At 38.8% G+C, this 22,115-nt stretch overlaps 1 protein-coding gene across 1 annotated transcript in view; it reads right to left on the reverse strand.

The window, feature by feature from the left end:
• MYOM1 (myomesin 1) overlaps positions 1-22,115 on the reverse strand; it is a 166,946-nt gene that overhangs the window by 98,567 nt on the left and 46,264 nt on the right. Inside the window, exons 5-10 of the mRNA XM_049770911.1 lie at positions 21,564-21,656; positions 19,510-19,598; positions 19,348-19,404; positions 15,857-16,021; positions 12,180-12,341; positions 2,321-2,462 (exon numbers count right to left, since the gene is read on the reverse strand). Coding sequence (XP_049626868.1) covers positions 2,321-2,462; positions 12,180-12,341; positions 15,857-16,021; positions 19,348-19,404; positions 19,510-19,598; positions 21,564-21,656 — 708 coding nt within the window. The remainder of the gene's footprint in view (positions 1-2,320; positions 2,463-12,179; positions 12,342-15,856; positions 16,022-19,347; positions 19,405-19,509; positions 19,599-21,563; positions 21,657-22,115) is intronic.

The raw sequence follows: 22,115 nt of genomic DNA on the forward strand, positions 1-22,115 counted from the left end.
ACATCTTTTTAAAAATATATAACTACTGTTGGGAGAGAGTAAATACCCTAATCAACTAATTCACTTATTTACTAATTCAGAAGGATATAGGCATTCCTGTGTTCTATGCAATGCTCTATTTACATTAGCCAATGTGATGGACAACAGATGAATATATAGTTTGTGGTAGTTATACACAATTTATTAACTATTTAACAACAAGAGATGAACTCTTTCCATTTGCAACATATGGATGGAACTAGAGGCTATTATCTAAGCTAAATAGATCAGAAAAATAGACAAATAAAAATTATTTAACTTTTATAAAAGTAAGATATAAAGGAAAAACAAGAAATAAAATGGGGGGAAACCAATACTTGGATTCAGTGTGAAGAACTGAGGTGGTGGGGTGCGGAGGAACCAGGAACACATAGATTAAGAAAACTCTACACTGTGCCTGATTCCAGAAATTTTGCCAAGTCTCCTTTTTCTCTGCAGATAATTGTAACCTAACTCACTAAATCACTTTAACTATCCTAAAGTGTGCTTTGCCTCAGATGTGGTAGAGGAGAGAGATCTATACCTAAAACTCTAGAGCTGGGGCAGAGAGATAGCATGGAGGTAAGGCATTTGCCTTTCATGCAGAAGGTCATCAGTTTGAATCCCGGCATCCCATATGGTCCCCCATGCCTGCCAGGAGCAATTTCTGAGCATGGAGCCAGGAGTAACCCCTGAGCATTGCCAGGTGTGACCCCCCCCAAACACATACACACACACACACACACACACACACACACACACACACACACACACACACAAAAACTCTAAAGCTTTCTACAGTATTTTAGATAGAATAGGAAGAACAAAAAATTTTATTCAGCTGTATTTCAGTTATGTATTTCACTTATGGCAGAACTAAATCTCTTGACTGATTTAGTATGAGACCTACTTTTGAAAGAGTGACTGGGTTAGTAAGGTTAATATAAATGAAACATTAATAGCAGCGGTAGGTATGTAAAAATACTTAATGTTAGCAATAACATTGTGACTGATCAAAGCTGCAAATCCCTTGGAAATTTGCTAAAGAGAATAAGGCAGATACTATAAAAAGAATAAAGACCTTTGCTGAAATATCACAGTTGTACATTCAATTATGCCATAATGCAAGCAGTTAATGTATAGTTAAGCAGTACATAATCTATGATAATATTTTATCTGGATGGTATTGAACCCAATGTTATACTAATGCTATGAATTTTAACTTTAATAACCTTGATTCAAACTACCAAAACACAGTCATACGGATTACCTATCCCCAGTAATTTCATAATCAAGATTTTATTACTGAAATATGAAAAGATAATTAGAGCAATGATTTGAATAAAAATCAAGATAAATAATAACTAATGTATTTAGGTAAAAAAATCTAAGTTTGTTACCTATATTGTCAAAAATCACTGGGTGATTAATGTTTAAGAGTCTGTAAACTTTTTGGAGAATAAAATCAGCTAGGGACTTATAAATAGAACATAATTTAATGCTATTGATTTGTTATTTCTTTGATAATTTGAAACCCATATGTGATATAAATAAAATTTTGTTAATATTCATAAATAAATAAATTAAAACTACTGGCTAGCAGGAATATGGATATTAAATATATTTGAATATTTGCCTCTTCACTTCCAAATTTACCTATATTCAATAAATAAATTTACATTGGGGCCAGAGAGAAAGCATATTGGTAGAGCAGATACCTAGCATGTGGATACCTAGATTTGATCCCTACCATCATATATAGTTTCCCAATCACCACCTGGAGTGATTCAGAGCCAGGAGTAATACCTGAACATTGTCAAGTATTTTCCTAAAATTAAACAAAAATATTCAAATAATTTATTCCAAATTAGTGAGTTACTAAAATTAAAAGATAATATTTAGAATTTAGTGAGTAGTGAATATATATGAATAGTTGAATAGTGAATATATATGCATTTATATATACACACACGTGTGTGTATAATGAGAGGCACAGATAAACAAAGACCTTAAGAAAGAGAAGGAAAGAGGGCTGGAATGATAATACAACAGATAGGGCATTTGCCTTGCATGGGACTAGCCTGGGCTTAATCCCTGGCATACTATATGGTCCTCCAAGCACCACTAGTAGTAATTTCTGAGTGTAGAGCCAAGGGTAGCCCCTTGGTGTGGCCTCCCTGAAAAGAGAAAAGGGGAAAAGGAGACTAGAAGAAGAAGAAATAATTTGACTAGAAAAGGTGGAGGGAATGGGTCATGCTAGCTTATGGGCAAATAACTAATTAAAATTGGACCACGTATTAACTTATCAATAAAATATCCCAGAATAGGACTTCCTCCATCCACAGCTGGCTGTTTCCATGAGACAGTGATATAATCTTTGTTGGTATCCAAGCAAACCACATCTAATGGAGAGGCTGGGGCTCCTTCAATTTCTGCATCTGCATCTATAGACATAAAAAAGATCCTATTAGCCCTCTCAGATTGTTTTTACCAACAAGCAGGTTGTTTGTTTAAATTACATTAAATTAAAAAGGTTTTATTGTAGTTGAGGTACTACGGTTACAGTAGTGTCAACATTTAAGCTTTTGGTGTACAAAGCTATTGTACCTTACCAACACTAAATTGTCAAATTCCTCCATCATCCTTGTGTCACTTCTCATCTGTGTCTTCTTTTACTTCCCCAATGTTCTTCACCCCACTTCCTAGTAAAACCTCAGCTCTATAATTATTCTAAGAGTTTGCTATAATTTGATACTATCTATTCACCTTATTTTTGGTTTTTGGGCCACACCCAGCAGCACTGTTTAGGGATTACTCCTGGATCTGCACTTAGAAATTAATCCTGGCACACAGGTCCCCTGGGCTGAACTCCTAGTCCAGGGGGCCAAGATCCCCCCAAACCTGGTGGGTCTTCAGGGCCACGCCTGGTTAATCGGGCCCTGGGGGGAGGCGGGGGAGAAATCCCGCCCTTTGCATCCCAAAACTGCAGAGGCACGGCTGGGCTCAGACCACTCCACATGCCAGGATTTCTGGGTGTTTGACTGGTATGTGGGGGGATCTGGGCAGGACAGTTAGCCACAGGTCCCCTGGGCTGAACTCCTAGTCCAGGGGGCCAAGATCCCCCCAAACCTGGTGGGTCTTCAGGGCCACGCCTGGTGAATCGGGCCCTGGGGGGAGGCGGGGGAGAAATCCCGCCCTTTGCATCCCAAAACTGCAGAGGCACGGCTGGGCTCAGACCACTCCACATGCCAGGATTTCTGGGTGTTTGACTGGTATGTGGGGGGATCTGGGCAGGACAGTTAGCCACAGGTCCCCTGGGCTGAACTCCTAGTCCAGGGGGCCAAGATCCCCCCAAACCTGGTGGGTCTTCAGGGCCACGCCTGGTGAATCGGGCCCTGGGGGGAGGCGGGGGAGAAATCCCGCCCTTTGCATCCCAAAACTGCAGAGGCACGGCTGGGCTCAGACCACTCCACATGCCAGGATTTCTGGGTGTTTGACTGGTATGTGGGGGGCTCTGGGCAGGACAGCTAGCCACAGGTCCCCTGGGCTAAACTCCTAGTCCAGGGGGCCAAGATCCCCCCAAACCTGGTGGGTCTTCAGGGCCACGCCTGGTTAATCGGGCCCTGGGGGGAGGCGGGGGAGAAATCCCGCCCTTTGCATCCCAAAACTGCAGAACCGCGCGGGGCTAGCGCCCCCGCGCGTACTTCATATATTAAGTGTATTCCTACTGTTATGTTACTTTTTACGTATCCAGAATCTTTATTATGTATTGTGCCCTTTCCCACATCCCTACAAAGCTCTTTTTTATTCCTTTACTCTCTATCCCCCCCAAACATCTCTAATCTACATTACTCTTTTTAATCAGTAGTGTACAAGCGTTATCACAGACCAAAGCCGTGCATTGTGTGTAACAACCCCAAACTGTTTCAAGATACATAAAATGGACACGTATTTCTTTAGAATATTTTGGTTTTTTTTCTCTGACAGCTATAATTCTTACTAAATGTTGTCTTATATAGTGACGATTCTAACCGCTTTTCTTCTTCTCTTTTTGAGCTGTTTAACAAGGAATCTTAGAGAAAGAGTCCCCCAGATTAATGCTTATGATTGAACCATAATTGTTCTTATCACCCCCTTATGGGCCAAGAACACCACGTGGCATTGCTCCTTTTTTGCATAGGCACATTAAAATGGGAAAATACTATACATATAAATAAGATCCTATCTAATAGAGATTGGTACAGACTAATCTTATAGTGCAAAGGGACCTTACACCCTGAACATTGACATAACGACCTGGCACAGACCTCAGAAGAAAGGGCATTCCCCTGAACCAGGGAAGCCATCCACAAAACATCCAGGCTGGTCTATAGCATCACCTGGAAGCAATCCTCTACCAAGGAAGACTCTACACTGCTCAGACATTGTCCTGCTCAAAAGAGACTTCCATTAACACTGAGAAGACTTAACAACAACAACGATTTGCTTACAGGACAGGGCTCCCTGCATTGCCCTTTGATTGTAAGGTGAAACCAGAGGACGCTCCACATCCTGACTTCAATGTTGGATATACAGATTCCAGGATCTTTTTTTTTTTTTTTTTTTTTTTTTGGTTTTTGGGTCACACCCGGCAATGCTCAGGGGTTACTCCTGGCTGTCTGCTCAGAAATAGCGCCTGGCAGGCACGGAGGACCATATGGGACACCGGGATTCGAACCAACCACCTTTGGTCCTGGATCGGCTGCTTGCAAGGCAAACGCCGCTGTGCTATCTCTCCGGGCCCAGATTCCAGGATCTTAAATACAGAAGCTTGCTACCAACAACAGAGACTGTGTGAAAAATATAAGTGTGTTGGCACTACAGACAATGTCTTGGATTGGACGATCTAGCTTGCCTGGAGCCTAGAGTTGGTCTTGTGCCAGGAACCTTCAGGGGTCGGGTCTTTTTGTATTTAGGCCAAGGTTATTTCTTTCCATGTCCCTCATATTTTGGTGGGCCTATGCAAACAACAATTGCCACTCTAACACCATTTTTGCTGTGCTCCTTTGACTCTAATCCTTAAAAAGAACCCAGTTAAGATTTGAGGTCAACTTAAGCTAATATGCATGAATATGGAAATGTAAAAAAAAATGCTATGCCTGTAATGTTTAAGGAGTTATGTAAGTTTTATGGCTTTAGATTGCCTTGTGTGCTGTTAAGAAATATTATAGTGTGTTACAATCTTAATGTTCTTTGGATGAAATTTCAAAGTTGGGATATCAGCAAGGGGACTTCTGAGAATTATGTTATGTATTGTCCTTCCACTGTAACTTTACCTTGTCCTCTTTCTTTGCATCCTTGTTCTCATAATTACAAATAAAAAATTAAAAAAAAAAAAAAAAGAAATTAATCCTGGCAGGCTTGGGGACCACATGGGATTCTGGGGATTGAACCCAGGTTGGCCTGCTTGCAAGGCAAACTCACTGTACTACCATTCTAGCCCTTGCTTTTCTTCTTTATATGTCACATATGAGTGTGATCATCAGTATTTGTCCTTCTCCTCCTGATTTATTTCATTTATTAACATGAACACCTTAAACTCCATTCAACTTATAGCAAAGGGGGATCTTTTATCTTTTCTCACAGCTAAATATAGTATACCATTATTTTATCCAAATGTCACTGAACATTTTGGGTGTTTTTTATTATCTGAACTACAGTTAAGTACTTAGTGCAGTACACTTAGTTTTATTGGGATAGTTGCCAAAAAGTGAAATTTCTGGGTCAAGTGAAAGTTCTATTTTTAATTTCTTGAGAAGTTTCCATTGTCATTTTCCATAGAGGCTAACCCAGACAAAATTCTCCCAACATAGAATAAGGGTTCCTTTTTTACTGCATTCCCACCAAAAATTATTGTTTTCAAGTCTTTTTATATATGACATTGTTGTATTAATTATTAATAAAGTCCTGGATGGTGCATGGAGTGGATAGATTGATCTCAGCCCAGTTGATGTAATCCCCCCCCCCCAACTTTCTGCCTATCTTACCTGGATGGGAGGGGTTTGTTGTAGGTAACAAAGGGGTTGCCTCAGAGGGACAGCAGAGAGACTCAGCAGGAAGAAGGAGGATGGAGAGATAAGAGACAGGATAGATGCTAGAGCAACAAAGAGGCTGCTTAGCTTAGAAGCCATGTGAGATATGCACATGGCGGTTAGGGCCTAAATAAAACTGTATGTTTCCTGACTTCTACTGACTGCCTGTGGGTCATTTCTTCACTGTCACCCAGATACCTACAGACCGACCGCTATAGGGGCTTCAGGTGCTGTGCTGAACCTAGAAAGGCCTCACCATCCATTCACCATCATCAAGGACTTTATAATTAATATTTAATACAACATGCCATTACCACTGTTGAAATGATATTTCATTGTCATTTTGATTTTCGTTTCCATAAATAAAAGTGATGAAGGACCCTTTTTTCATATGGATACTAATCATTCATTTGTCTTCTTCAGGTAAGTATCTGCTCATTTCCTCTCCCAATTTTTGGATGAAATTATTGATATTATGTTGTTGAACATTGTGAGTGCTTAGTATGTTAGATCTTTATCTTAGTTCTTTATTTGATTTATAATATACAATATTTTTCTCCCATTCAATTTTAGCTTGGTTTCTTTTGCCATGCAAAAATTTTAGTCTGATGTTGTCCTATTTTTTTTATTTACTTTTTATTTTCTTTGACTTTGAAATTGAATTACTGAAGATACCTCAGAAGTTCATATCCTGAAGAGTTCCTTCATTTTCCTGAATGTATTTTATGTACTCTGGACCAGAACATTAATTGATATATTAATGTATTAATCATTAATCCATTTTGACTTAACATTTGTGTATATTGTGTTAGGTGTAAAATTTTAACATTTTTACATGTGGTTATAGTTTCCTAATGCTATTTATTGAATAGGGGTTCCTTGCTCCAGTTTATGAACCTAGCTCTTTTGTCATAAATTAGCTATCCATATACCTGAAAGTTTATCTTTGGGGTTTTAATTCTATTTCATAGGTCAGAAAGTCTGCTTTTATTCTTTTGTTTTGTTCTTGGGTCACATTAGTGGTGCTCAGGGGTTATTTCTGGCTCTGTGCTCAGGAGTTACTTCCAGCAGTGCTCAGCGAGGGATCAAATCTAAGTCAGTTATGTGCAAGGAAGTACCTAATCCACTGTATTATTATCTTTCTGGCCCTACTGCTTTTACTCTTGAATTAAAAACTGTAGTTTTAATCACTGTAGCTTTGTAGTATAAAATTGTTCCCCACCTCCCTTTTTCTCAGAATAGCTTGGTCTATTCAGAGATTTTCATGATTCACACTACCACAGGTATTAAAATTTTGATCCAGTAGAGCAAGCTTCAGTCTTTTATCTTGCTTACTAACATAACTATGTGTTTTTCACTGTACACTCAACCTTTGCCTCCTAATCCCTCATGTACAAAATGTTCTAAAAAATAAATATGGCAACTTCAGGGATTTTTTTTTTTTTTTTTTTGGTTTTTGGGCCACACCCGTTTGACGCTCAGGGGTTACTCCTGGCTATGTGCTCAGAAATCGCCCCTGGCTTGGGGGGACCATATGGGACGCCGGGGGATCGAACCGCGGTCCTTCCTTGGCTAGCGCTTGCAAGGCAGACACCTTACCTCCAGCGCCACCTACCCGGCCCCCAGGGATTTTTAATATAAAAGTTTAAGGTAAGTTTTGCTACAAAATATGATCCTAACATATCTACTTAGCAAAGTTATTAGAAAACTACAAATGGCTCTAAAAAGGGGAACAAACAACTCCTGCTACCTCCAAGACATATGCAAACATTTAAGAATCACAAAACTTTGTCCAATCCCATTCTAAGCACTACCAATTTGGAAAAGAAAATGTTTGACTCCAAACCATAGATATATGCAAAAGAAACTCTATGTAACACCCATATCTCAACTTAGGTTAATCGAGTTTAGTAAAAGTTGAAGACTTACACATGAAACAGGTCAAAAACTGTTTCTGAAACAGGAACCTCAGATAGTGAGGTCCTCTCGGTAATGTATCTTCAGACTAAATTTTTTAATTTTTAAAATTTTTGTTTACTTTATTATTTTTAAAGACTAGAATTTTGAATGCAATATTCTTTCAGGAGATAAAAGGGACTGAAAATAGCTAGCTAGAGCCTTTTAAATGAGATTTATTAAGACAGGAAGCAGAGCCTGGGAGATGGGGGTGAAGCACATTTGTCAATTCTTCTTGCCATCTGCTCAACCATTTTAATAACAGGAGTCAAAAGAGGCAGAGACACTGAGGAGCCACTTACCCAAAGAAAAACAACTTCTATTTAGTGAATATACACTTTCTTTTCCTATGAGCTAACTAGCTGTAATTATTACTAAAACATCCAATAACCTAGCCAAACTATTTGAATGCTCTTGAATAGAATAGGTTTGTGTTACCTATTAAGAGCTTAAGTCATGGGGCTGGAGCGGTGGAGCAAGCGGTAAGACATCTGCCTTGCCCGACCTAGCCTTGGATGGACTGTGGTTTGATCCCCTGGCATCCTATTTGGTCCCCCACGCCAGGGGCAATTTCTGAGTGCATAGCAAGGAATAACCCCTGAGTGTCACCGGGTGTGACCCCCCCCAAAATCCAAAAAAAAAAAAAAAAAAAAGAACTTGTCACTAATCTTGTTTCTTACCCCATGAAAACAGGTGGAATAATGTCAAAGTAGATTTTCTTTCATAAATATCATTGGAGAATATGCTAAATCATGACAACAAGAGCCTAATGCGGAATATCTGCATGCCAAAAAGTGGAAAATGAGCAACTTGTCAGGTGAAACCTGTTTTGTTTTACAGGAAAGCATTGAAAGTGATGTAGGGTTGTGTACTGATGGTGAAGGCAGAGTAGAATGAGAAAGTAAGGTTGAGATACTGAGATTAATAGGTTTGAGTTACACAAAGTTAACTGCCGGAAAGTTGCATAGCTGCAGGGGGAGGGGGGACTGTTGACAACCTCTTGCTCCTCCTTTTGCTAGACATCTATAACTCAGTCACAACCTCTGAGTTGATAAAATATTGTTTCATTTCAAAAACCTCCATTGTGTGGAACAGCTCTGCAGATATTGTGTACTTTGGAAAGTCTGTAAAACACACTGAAATCTTGAAGATTTAAACATAAATTTAACACATAACCTAGAAATTAAGCCTGTAGGTTTTTACACTAGGATAATGAAAAGATGTAAATATTTCCCAGCATTAATTAAACAGCATTAATAATAATAATAATGATGACAAAACAGAGGCCAGAGGGATAGTACAGTGGGTGAGCATTTGTCTTACATGCAGCCAACCAGGATTCTATCCCCAACACTCCACTGGATCCCCTGAGCCCCATCAGAAGTGATCCCTGAGTGCAGAGCTAGGAGTAAAACATGAGCTTCATGAGCTATGTGCCCCCCAATAAATTAATGGACAAAAGGAGGAAACAATCAATTTGTCCATCAATTTGTGAATGAAATAATCTTAGAAAATCCTAGATATTATCAGAGTTCCCAGAAAAATTCTACAAAGCAATCTCCAACACAAAAATAATTTCTCAGAGGGGCAAACCCTGAAAGGCTCTGGGATGGGGTTATATGTGGATATTTTCAAATTGCCTTGGCCTGGAGTTTTCTATAGACCTAAGAGTTAATCTGAAAATGTTATTGAGGAAGAGCTACACACTTTTGGTGATGGATATCTTTCATGTTCTTATCACAGCCTTTCTATTGCTGCTGAAGTATTAAATCTTCATTGGCTTCATTCCTGTGTCCACAAAATGATTCTGGCCTTCATGCTTTTGGCTACTTTAGTGCTAGTAACAGAGTAACTTCTTGGAATCAAATCTTGCTTTTACTTCCTGAGAACTCATTGCCAACCCCCATCTGATTGATCCCTCCCTCCCTTTCTTCCTTTTCCCCTCTCTTCCTCCCTCAAACCCTCTCTTCCATCCTCCTTTCCTTCCCCACTCCTCTTCCTTCCTCTCTCCCTTCCTTCTCTCCCTCCTTCATCCTTTCTCTCTTCCATCATTTCCTCCTCCCTTTCTTTTTCCTTTCCTCTTTCCCTCCATCCCTTTCTTCCCTTCCTCTCTAATGTCCTTTCCGTCCGTCCTTCCTTCCTTCCTTCCTTTTCTTTCCCTCCTCCATCCCTTCTTTCCCTCCCTCTTTTCCTCCATCCCTTTCTTCCCTTCCTCTCTAATGTACTTTCCGTCCTTCCTTCCTTCCTTTTCTCTTTCCCTCCTCCATCCCTTCCTTTCCTCCCTCTTTCCCTCCCTCCCTCCCTTCCTCCCTCCCTCTTTTCCATCCTTTTTTCCTTCCCTCGCTCTTTCCCTCCCTCCCTCCCTCCCCCTCCCTCCCTCCCTCCTTCCCTCCCTCCCTCCCTCCCTCCCTCCCTTCCTTCCTTCCTTCCTTCCTTCCTTCCTTCCTTCCTTCCTTCCTTCCTTCCTTCCTTCCTTCCTTCAGTGGAAACAAAAATAAAAATAAAAACCTATTATTATTCAGTCCTCCTCTAGTAAGGCTTACTCAAGTGACTTGCAAACTTTGTTGCTTATGAATTCCATCATGCCTATTTTCACTGCTAGGCTGTTAAGTTTTCCATGTCCATTTCATAGATAGTTTCATTCTTTCACCCAGTAATAATAAATTTTCTCATAATGCTTGTATATAGGAGAACATGGGTCATATTTTTCAGATGGTATTACTATTCAGTTATCTTTATTAGTTGTTGGTTCAGAGTAGAATTCAGTGAATCATTTTTATCATTGCTATTGTTCAGTGTGTTGTAGTATATACTTCTAATTGTTCCCAGTATACATTTTGATTTTTACTGCTCTACTCTCAAATTTTAGAAGGCAACATGGGCACTCAGAGACCAGCTCCCTAGCTTTCTTCTTTTTCTTCTTTTCTTAGTCTTCCAGCTGTGCAAGGATTCCATGCAGAAAAAATATTTTCAAGGCTGGAGCTTCTAATTATAACAGTATACATTTTGACTTTTACTGTTATACCCTCAAACTTTAGAAGACAACATAGACATCCATTTAGAGACCAGATCTCTAGCTTTTTTCACTATGAGATTATAAAGCAGGTAGAGTGCTTGCCTTGCTCTCAGATGACCTGAGTTCAATCCCCAGCATCTCATCTGGTCTCCTGAACCTACCAGGAGTGATTCCTGAGTGTACAGCCAGGAGTAACCCTTGAACTCCATTAAGTATGAACCCCAAGATAAACAAACAAATGAGAAATAATATTTCCACTTATTCATAGCCAATTTATTTTAGATACTACAAGCCAACAATTAGAGTAAATTTGTCCTAATAAGTTGAAATAATTTAATTCCTAGTTTAATATAGCTGAAACTATAAAGATGGGGTCTGGAGTTAATGAATAAATTTACACTTTGAGGAGGTAGAGATAGTATATAACTTATGGCATTTGCCATTGTGTGTGGCCAACTCCAGTCAATCCTTACCACTAAGGAGTCCCCAGAACACTACCAGCAGCAATCCCCAAAAACAAAGAGGAAGTAGCTTTCTCTGACATAACTAGATGTTACCCAACCAACCTGACATTGAAATAAATGTGAAGAAACAAATTCTGGGGCTAGAACAATAGTACTGTGGAGTGGCACTTGCCCTGCAAACAGCCAACCCAGGATAGATCCCTGATGTTCCATATTGCTCCCTAAACACCAGGAATAATTCCTGAGGATAGAACTGAAAGTAACCTCTGAGCATTGTTGTGTATGGCAAATAAAGGAGATTCTTAATGCACATAACTCTTTTGATATAGCTTCCAAAAACTAAAATAGCATATAATATAATTAGGGTGATAGGGTGTTTGCCTTGCACATGGCTGACCCAGGATGGACCTCGGTTTAATCCCCTGCATCCCATATGATCCCCCAAGCCAGGAGCGAGGTCTGAGCACAGCCAGGAGTAACCTCTGAGTACCACCGGATGTGGCCCCAAAACAAACCAAAAATAAACAACAACCAAAAAAAAAAGTGGGGCCTTTCAAATAGTTCTTTCATCATTGTAAGAACCATGTTTGGAAAGATTAATCTGGCTTTGGTATTTAAATAGTATTGGGAGTTCTGCTTTTCGCTAGGCCTTACCTTGAACAAAAACATATGCGCTATACTGTTCATAATATTCTCCCATTTGCACACGTATTGAGTATAGGCCTTCATCTTCTTTGTTGAGATGAGAAAATGTCAGTGATGCCCGATCTCCACTCCACTGTGTCTGCACCCATTTTGATGAAGACACAGGTACACCTAGGAATTAAAAACAATTTAAATGTATTTTTTTCCTTCACTATTCCTTTCTTCTTCCCTTCCCTCCATTTCCTCTTCTTTCAATCTCTTTCTGCCTTTTTTTTTTTTTTTGGTTTTTGGGTCACACCCCCGGCATTGCTCAGGGGTTACTCCTGGCTGTCTGCTCAGAAATAGCTCCTGGCAGGCACGGGGGACCATATGGGACACCGGGATTCGAACCAACCACCTTTGGTCCTGGATCGGCTGCTTGCAAGGCAAACACCGCTGTGCTATCTCTCTGGGCCCCTCTTTCTGCCTTTTGTATATTAAAAGCTATTTTGACTATTGTGGAAGACACTAGGGTATTAGAACATTCTGTCATGTTTATAAAATAAGGGAACATCAGTATATATGTATATATATCATCAGTATATATGTATATGGGTGGGTCTTGCACACAAATTGTCCCAGGTGTTTTGTACACAACTGAAGCTTAGGACAATAGCCAACCAGGGCTAAGAGCATATTTCATTACTGCAGTGAACTTTATTAGATTTAATTTTATACCAATTAAAAATAACATATTTAATGAATATCTTAGAAAACAAAAATTGTTATTCTCCATAATTTGTTAATAAGAAATGATCTCTTCATATAGTATTAACATTCTGCTAACTCTATCTATTAATATATATAAAACCTTTAAAAATATAAACTAGGGGGCAGAGTAATAGTACAGGGGGTAAGGGTATTTGCCTTGCACACAGTTGGCCCAGGTTTGGTAACTGGCAATCCATATGGTCTCCCAAGCACTCAGCTGTGACCAAAAGAAACCTCAAAACAGAATAGTAATGGGCAGGTAGGGTTCTCTGTCATCCCAAATAGCCTTCTGAATTTGTCAGGGTTGATCCTTGAGCATAAAGCCAGGTGTAAATCATGAGCACTGGATATGCACCCCCCTACACATCCAGATTTTATCACTTCTGAGAAACAAATATCCAGTTCTTTTGTTCTTAGGATAGAGGACACTCCTGTGATGTTGGGGGTGGGTAAAACCATATGTGACCATATATGGCCATATGTAAGACCATTGGCTTCTCAGCCACTTGAGAAGCTAGCACCTTAACCCCTGAACATTCTCTCTGGCCCCATAACTGCTATCTTTAGGATATTCATGTTATGATGTTAAGCCCACATGGCTGGCCGGAGAGATAGCACAGTGGTGTTTGCCTTGCAAGCAGCCGATCCAGGACCTAAGATGGTTGGTTCGAATCCCGGTGTCCCATATGGTCCCCCGTGCCTGCCAGGAGCTATTTCTGAGCAGACAGCCAGGAGTAACCCCTGAGCACCACCGGGTGTGACCCAAAAACCAAAAAAAAAAAAAAGCCCACATGGCAACCTTCTGCAAATAAGAACAGAAATGAGAATTCGGGGAGTCTAGCAGGAGGAGGTTTGGCAGGCCCCTGCCATGCCGGAGGTCTGCTTGACCAGGCCTAGTGGGGGTGCTGGACTTGGGTAACCCCAGCACCCCTCTACCGCCTTGCTCCAGATCTCCTGGGCTTTCCCGGGCCACATGCCTGGGCAAGCCGGTGAGTTGGGTCCCTTGGTGGAGCTTGAAGGTACCCTAGGCCTTCCCCCATTATCCATTCAGCTCCTTAGGGAGGGTCTGGGTGGGGCTCTGAACTTCTGGCCTCCCAGCTTCTTGAAGTCACTGGTAATCTCTGTCCAGCCTATATTTTCAGAATCGCGCGCGGGGCAATAGCCCCCGTGCGCAAAGAAACATTAATAGTACTCACACAAGAAACATTAATAGTACTCACTATCATTGAATTATGTTTTTATGTATGCAGAATGTCCATTTTGTACTCTGCCCATTTGCATACCCCTTCATAAGTTCATATTTCTCTTTAACTTCTTTAATTCCTATCATCATTACTCCTCATTTACCCTTTCTAAATTTAGTATGGTAGAGTCCTAAGTCACAGACCAAAGTGGTGCCCTGGAGTTAACACCCACCCAACTATTTTAAAAGGCATAAAAAAACACTTATATGTTTTCAACATTTTATGGGTGTTTTCTTTGACGTCTATAAACTTTTGCTGAATATTTTCTTATACAGTGACAATCCCCCCCCATGTTTTTTTATCTTCTCTTTGTGAACTGCTCAATATGGAATTTGGTGTGAAAGAATCCCTCAGTTTAATACCTATGTTTGAACCAAGTCATGGGTCTTGTTGGAAATATTCTTACACCCCCATATATCTGATAGCGCCACGTGGCTTTATTTCTTGTTTGCTTAGGCACACTAAAATGGGAAAATACTATACATACCAATAGGTTCTTATCTAATAGAGATGGGAACACACAAATCTTGTAGTGCAATGAGACCTTACACCCTGAACATTGACATAAAGACCAGGCACAGGCCTCAGAAGAATGGGCATTCTCCATTCACCCCTTGATCTACAGAAGACATTTACAAAACATCCAACGTTGTATATAAAATCACCTAGTGGCATTCCTGTACCAGGGAAGACCCTACAGCTGCTCTGACATCTATCTACTCAAAAGAAACACCCCTTAACACTGAGAAGACAACAAGAACAATGACCTGCTTACTGGACAGGGCTTGCTGTATTGCCCCTTAATTGTGAGGTTTGTCTATAACATCACCTGGAAGCAATCCTCCACCACGGAAGACCCTACCACTGCTCAGACATCGTCCTGCTCAAAAGAGACTTCCCTTAACACTGAGAAGACTTAACAACAACAACCTGCTTACGGGAAAGGGCTTCCTGCATTGCCCTTTCATGGTGAGGTGAAACGAGAAGACACTCCACATCATGACTTCAATGTAGGACATGCAGATTCCAGAATCTTTAATACAGAAACATGATACCAACAACAGAGATTGTGTGAAAAGTGTGTTGGCACTACGGACAATGTCTTGGATCGGACGATAACTTGCCTGAAGCCTAGAGCTGGTCTTATGCCAGGAAACTTCAGGGATAGGATCTCTTTGTATTTAGGCCAAGGTTATTCCTTTCCATGCCTCTCATATTTTGGTGGGCCTATGCAAACAACAATTGCCACTCTAACAACGTTTTTACTGTGCTCCTTTCACTCTAATCCTTAAAACGCACCCACTTAAAATTTGAGGTTAACTTAAGCTAATATTCATGTACATGGAAATGTAAAAAATACTATGCCTCTAATGTTAAAGGAGTTAAGTTAAAGGAGTTAAGTTTGATGGCTTTAGATTGCCTTGTGTGCTGTTAAGAAATATTATAATGTGCTACAATCTGGGGACTCGAGGGACAAAATAATCGCACATGGATTCTGTTTTATTTTATCTTAACATTCTTTGGATGAAAGTTCAAAGTTAAGATATCAGCAAGGGGACTTCTTCTGAGAATTATGTTATGGGTGATTATCCTTCCACTGTAACTTTACCTTGTCCTCTTTCTTTGCATCTTTTGTTCTCATAATTCAAAATTAAAAAATTAAAAAAAAAAGAGAATTCATTAAAAGCTTACCATTTCGGTACCACTGGATCACAGGCTGGAAATGTTTAATTTCAGGTGTGATAACTACACGGCAGCCAAGACTCATTGTCTCACCCTCTCTCCCAAAAGACACGTCAAATTTATCATCAAAGTGGATCTCAAACTTGGATGCATAACCATAAGGAGTGACAGCAACTGGGTTAAATAAAAACAAATGTCAGTAACTCATTTTTTCTCATCAAAGAGATGCAAATATTTTAATAAGCACAAACAGAAAGAAGTCACACAAAGACAAGTCAAATGCTTTATCTGAGCAAAACGTAAGCCTTCTGAAGAAATACTCAGAACATTCAGATATATCATGATGTATGAAGTGCTTCATTGGTCAAATAAACTAGCTGCTTATTTTCATTACTATAATTTTCAATAGAATGTGAAGGTTATGTTAAATGCCTTACAAAATGTAAATTATGCCACATTTATCTTAGAAGCTTCAGTACATACTTACAAATTCTGAGCTCAAATGAACTGTAGAATTTGTACTCTTGTAAAAATAGCTATATAAGCTACTCATTAAAAAATATTCATGTTGTTTTTCTTGTTTTGGGGTCACACCCTGAAGTACTCAAGGATTACTCCTGATTCTCAACGTAGGGATCATTCTTGGAGGTGTTTAGGGACCATACACGGTACTAGAGATCAAATATGGATTGGGCATATGTACAGCAATTGCCTTAAACTCTGTAATATCTCAGGCTCCATGTTTTCTTCTTTTTAATGAAGAGTGAAAAAATTACTAAAATGTAAATGATAGAAAATTAAAAAGTTTAACATAGTTTCTAAGGACTGAGATTTGTATTAGCAATTAGAACACTTGCCTTACATATGTGAACCCTGGGTACTGCCAAAAAAAAAAAAAAAAAAAACCAAAACAAAAAAAAAACAAACCCAAAACACTAAAATTAAAACAAGAAAAAAGAAATTCTATAAACTTACTTCAGAATAATGAAATGCATGTTACTACTGAAACCACAAATTATAAAATAATCAAAACTTCAAAAGATACTTGTCTTAGAAATATTAAAAGATTGAGTAAAGAATTACATCATAAATTCTCCCAGATTTTATATTCTCTTCACCAAGGAAAAGATTTAGAAAAATATTATCTATTTATGGGCTATTACAAGCTAGTTAATTTATATTTTCCATGTACTCTAATATTTTGCAATAACTCTAGTGCATATATACATATATAATTTTTTTTTTTTTTTTGCTTTTTGGGTCACACCAGGTGATGCTCAGGGTTTACTCCTGGCTATTCACTCAGAAATTGCTCCTAGATCAGGGGACAATATGGGACACTGGGGGATCAAACCAAGGTACGTTCTGGATCAGCAGAGTGCAAGGCAAACGCCCTACTGCTGTGCTCTACTCTGTGCTATTGCCCCATACATATATAATTTTAAAGATTGAAGATACAGAATCTCACAAAATTATAAAGGTTTTAAAGGTTGTATTGTGAAATTAAAATTCAAACCCACACTGCCCAACTTAAATCATAGTACCTTTCTCTCATTGAACATCTCCTCCTAACATTTCTTACTCATAATACAAAAATGAAAACTAACATTTAGGCTGTTTCAATTATAGTTCTAATTATTCATGTCTATTAGCTATAAAAAAGGCAAAATAACTGCTCACAAGCACTCTGCAGAATTTAGACTGATAGCTGTTTCCAGAAGCTATGACCTCAACCAATGTATGATATTTGCCTTGAATTTGTGTGTTCCCAGACAACCACTAACAATGAAATCCCTTCTCAGAAGCACAGGTCCCATTTATTTCACTTCTATTGGATCAAAAATGGAAACAACTTGATCACACTCAGCTGACTTCAAGGTTGGGCTGGCTCCTTGAGGAGCAGCATTAAGGGTTGTTTCCAGGCAGAAATTTCTTCTTTAGTGTGGTTGGCAAATCTGCAAGACAAATCTGGACTCCCATATTCTACTTAAGAATATATTCTTAATTTATTTGTATTCTACTTTAAGAATATATTTTGTTTGTGTTTTCTGGGGGGGCACACCTGGTGGTGCTCAGTGTTTACACCTGACTCTTAGGGATCATTCCTGGTGGGCTCAGGGGACAATATGAGATGCTAGGGGACAAACCTGGTTCAAATGGATCCAAATGCCCTAGTTGCTGTAGCATCTTTCAGGTTGACCTTTAAAAATACGTTTAATGGGGGCCAGAGCAGGAAGAGTGTTTGCCTTGCATGCCAATGACCAGGGTTCAATCCCTGCCATATGGTCCTCACAGTGAACCATTCAGTAACCTAACTGCATTCACCACTCTGTGGCAAGCTTCCTACCATGTACTGGTCCTACTAATCCTCATCTCTATTGTCTCTGAATATTATTACCATACTATCTTTTATTTTTCTTATATACCATAAATTAGTGAGATTATTCAATGTGTGTCCCTCTCCCTCTGACTCATTTCACTTAGCATAATAGTCTTCATGTCCATCCCTGTATAAGCAAATTTCATGACTTCATTTTTCCTAACAGTTCTGTAGTATTTCATTGTGTAGATGTATCCAGTTTTAGAAAAAGAACATTTTATGAGATGAAAAGTCCCATGAAAAGTTCAAGTATCAGTGTTTATAAATAGAGTTTTGCTGGAACACAGACATTCCCACTCACTTATTCATGGCTGCTTTTATGTTTGGGTAGTCATAACAGGGGCCATATGGCCAGAAAGTCTAAATTATTTATAATTTAGTCCTTTGCAGATAATGTTTGCCATGCTAAAAATAATGGTTTAGAAATAGAAATAACAGGTTACAAGTTCCTACCCACCATTATGTGTGGTTTTGACAACTTAAAGTCTCTAGACTATTTCTTCACCTGCATAGAACAAACTATTTTAACTCATTAGTCACATAAGATATTGGGTGAATATTAAATGAATCAGTGCATACAGTTCTGGAGTCATCAGGGCTATATCAGGCAATCCTAAGGAAGAATTAAACCCACTACATTGTGCATGTCTTGCAGGTACTCCACTTCTTTGAGCCTTTTTCTCTACACAGACATAATATAAGTAAATTATGTTGACCTGGGTATTTAAGATTAAATAAAACTGCTCCAATATAGCTCATAATGGTATGTATATGTATGTGTACATGCATGTGTGTGTATGGTTCTTTCATTTGGATTTTTTTAAAATAATTTTTATTGTGACCAAAGTGAATTACAAGTCTTTCACAGTAATATTTAAATTTGGACTTTTATTTAAAAAAAAACAAAATAATTACATTTATGAAGAGAATAATACCCAAAGAAAAATAGAACTGGCTACATATAGCTATTTTATAATCCAGTTTTATATAAAGCTGGCATATATTATGCTATAGTATGTATTTGTGTCAGCATTATACAGTGGTTTTTTTTATATACAGTGGTTTATTAGGCTGAATTTTAAATAAATATTCCACTTAGCAAATACATATTCAAACTTACAGCTGGGGGGTGAGGTGGAAGCATGGAAGCGAGTCTCATCATATTCCCCTTTATATCCTAAAAAAATGGAAATTATTAGAATTATTTCATGTTTATTTTTTATAAATGGAATTTTTAAATTAAGCATGCACACTTTAAATAAAGCAAGTCCTGCAAACCTACTCTTTACCACAACTGAAGCATAAGCAGAGAACTCTCCTTTAGCATTCATCGCAGAGGCTCGGTACTGAGCAGTGTCTTCAAAATCACAACTGAAAGAACATTTAGAAAAGAATGGCCATGAGTGACACTACTTTAATGACCAGCTATGCCACCAAGGACCTCTGCCAGCTCCATGCACAGCTAGGAAGACACTAACATAGAGTTTTTTGGGAAGCCTGATAAAGCTACTGTAACTGTTGAAGTTCCTTACAGGTTTGTATCACAGTTCATTCTATTGACTATAGTTTCATGCCAGCAGCTGAGAGTGGAAACCCCCAAATGTCAACAAAGGGCTAAGCATTTGTAGTGTAATGGTGGAGTTTTGAAAGCTATATCAGATGCAAAAAAGCCCATCTATGTTTCTGTGGAGGAGCTTACTGAATGTTCTACTCAGTGTGCATCTAATTTCTCTGCTGTCCTACCCACCCACAGGAGAGCCAATCTGGGGGCAACAGGTGACAGTGGACTCCCATATCATATCTGAGCAATAACTCAATCCTGGGTGGTGTGACCTCCAATTCTGCACTATAGCCTTAAAGTTATTAAACCCATAATTTATTCCTCAATGGTACTCAGGCTTAGGATACACCTGGAGTTTCAATCCATTGCATGACAACAGATGTGCCAGTGAGGGGTTTCTCTGAGTCATAATCTACAGAAATGGTTATTTCTAGGAATGAGGTAAGGAAGAAAATGACCAGTCTCTGAGATTTGTTCATTATAGAGAGATTAAAGGGTTATGATTTCAAAGCAGGTTGTTTTGTTTCTTATCACTACTGATTCCTGTGTTCATCATTGTTCCTCTGAATTTAATCTTATTTGTAAAAGCACATTTCTTGCTGAAATTTCATAAACAACAGTAAAGCTGTAGGGAAGTGAATATGGTTGGTTTTATCATAACTACAATCAAATGCAGAGATCACTGTTACCACAATTAGAACTACCATGTGATAGAAATGAAGTCAAGGAGTGTACTTGGTGAACATCACCAGGACCCTATTGGAATCACATTTCTTGTAGTAGTATTTCTGATGAGAAAGTTAGATAATATCAGGATATCAAAGTAATGTCAATCTTACTTGAACACCTCAGCATATATAGGTTTTATGTGAATTAACAATAGAGCGAGCTCATTTAATTTTTTTTTCCACTCACATCACTAGTCTTGGATTTCAGAATCATCTTTAGGAGCTTCATAAAAGACCTTTGACACATAGGAAATTTGGTGTGAATTCTTTGTTTTAATTTTTGCTTTAGATTTGGCTTCACACGCAAATATACCAGAATCCTACTCTGTCTCACATATAGAGGTTAATAAAGAGGTATGTGGTGTCCCACAGTTCTTGGTGGCCTATATGAAAAAATAATATCTCCAACTCATGCCTTCTTTCAATGCCAACAGCCCCAAACTCCATGCCCTTAACTGATTAAAGGCAAAACAGGGTGACAATGATGATGTCAATACTGATTTGGAACTTTGAAAGAATAATTGAGTAAAAATAATGCATGTATTTTTAATAATGTTCAGAGAAAACTCTCAAGTATATAAAATGATAAAATTAAATATATGCATTATTTGTCCTTCATCAACTGATTATTAAAGTGTAAGTGTACCTTTGTTGGTACTGAGGCAATAACAATGAGTCACACATATCATATTGAGATGGGAACCAAGGGAAGCAACATATGTGAATATCTCTGATTCTTAACACAGCACTAGGGAGAAGGGATGGCAGTTCAATTTTTTTTTTTTTTTGGTTTTTTGGGCCATATCCATTTTGATGCTCAGGGGTTACTCCTGGCTAAGCACTCAGAAATTGCCCCTGGCTTGGGGGTGGGCATATGGGACGACAGGGAATCGAATCCGCGGTCCTTCCTTGGCTAGCGCTTGCAAGGCAGACACCTTACCTCTAGCACCACCTCACCTGCCCCAGGCAGTTCAATTTTTAACTGTAACTATAATGCTCCTCCATGAGCCACTGACAGGCAACACACATACTCTGATGTCCTCTTACTCATTAATCTCCAGCGTGTGCATTCCATATCGGCTTTCAATAACATACTTTCCAGGATTTGTATGGACATTTATTGGTACTTGATTTTTATACCTATGGAACAATGAAAACAAGGTGAAGTAAGGTGAGTGTAAATTGCCTTATGGTTAACTTCACAAACATGTTCATGTTCCTGCAGTGACACCTATAAGCACAACACTAAGGTTAGCAATATTTAGCATTCACAGTAAATGAATGAAACTTATTAAAATGTGCTTTTCTTTCCTTCATCACAAAAATTACTTTTAAGAAGTTGATTATTCACATCAAAGCAATCTCAAATATATAATGTTGAGTGAAAAGAGTTAATCATAAAAGAGAATTTAGTACAATAACTGCTTGTATACAAAGTATTAAATAAGAAAGACCAATGAATGATACTAAGAGTCAAGTCTCAGACTGAGATGAGGAGACATCTCAACAGGCTAAAGTGCATGCTTTGTATATGAGAGGCCCAGATTTAATATTGAGCACATACTGGCCCACTTAGCACACTGGGTATGATCCAAAAAT

The sequence above is a fragment of the Suncus etruscus genome, chromosome 3 (assembly GCF_024139225.1).
Source record: "Suncus etruscus isolate mSunEtr1 chromosome 3, mSunEtr1.pri.cur, whole genome shotgun sequence".
Classification (NCBI taxonomy): Eukaryota; Metazoa; Chordata; class Mammalia; order Eulipotyphla; family Soricidae; genus Suncus; species Suncus etruscus.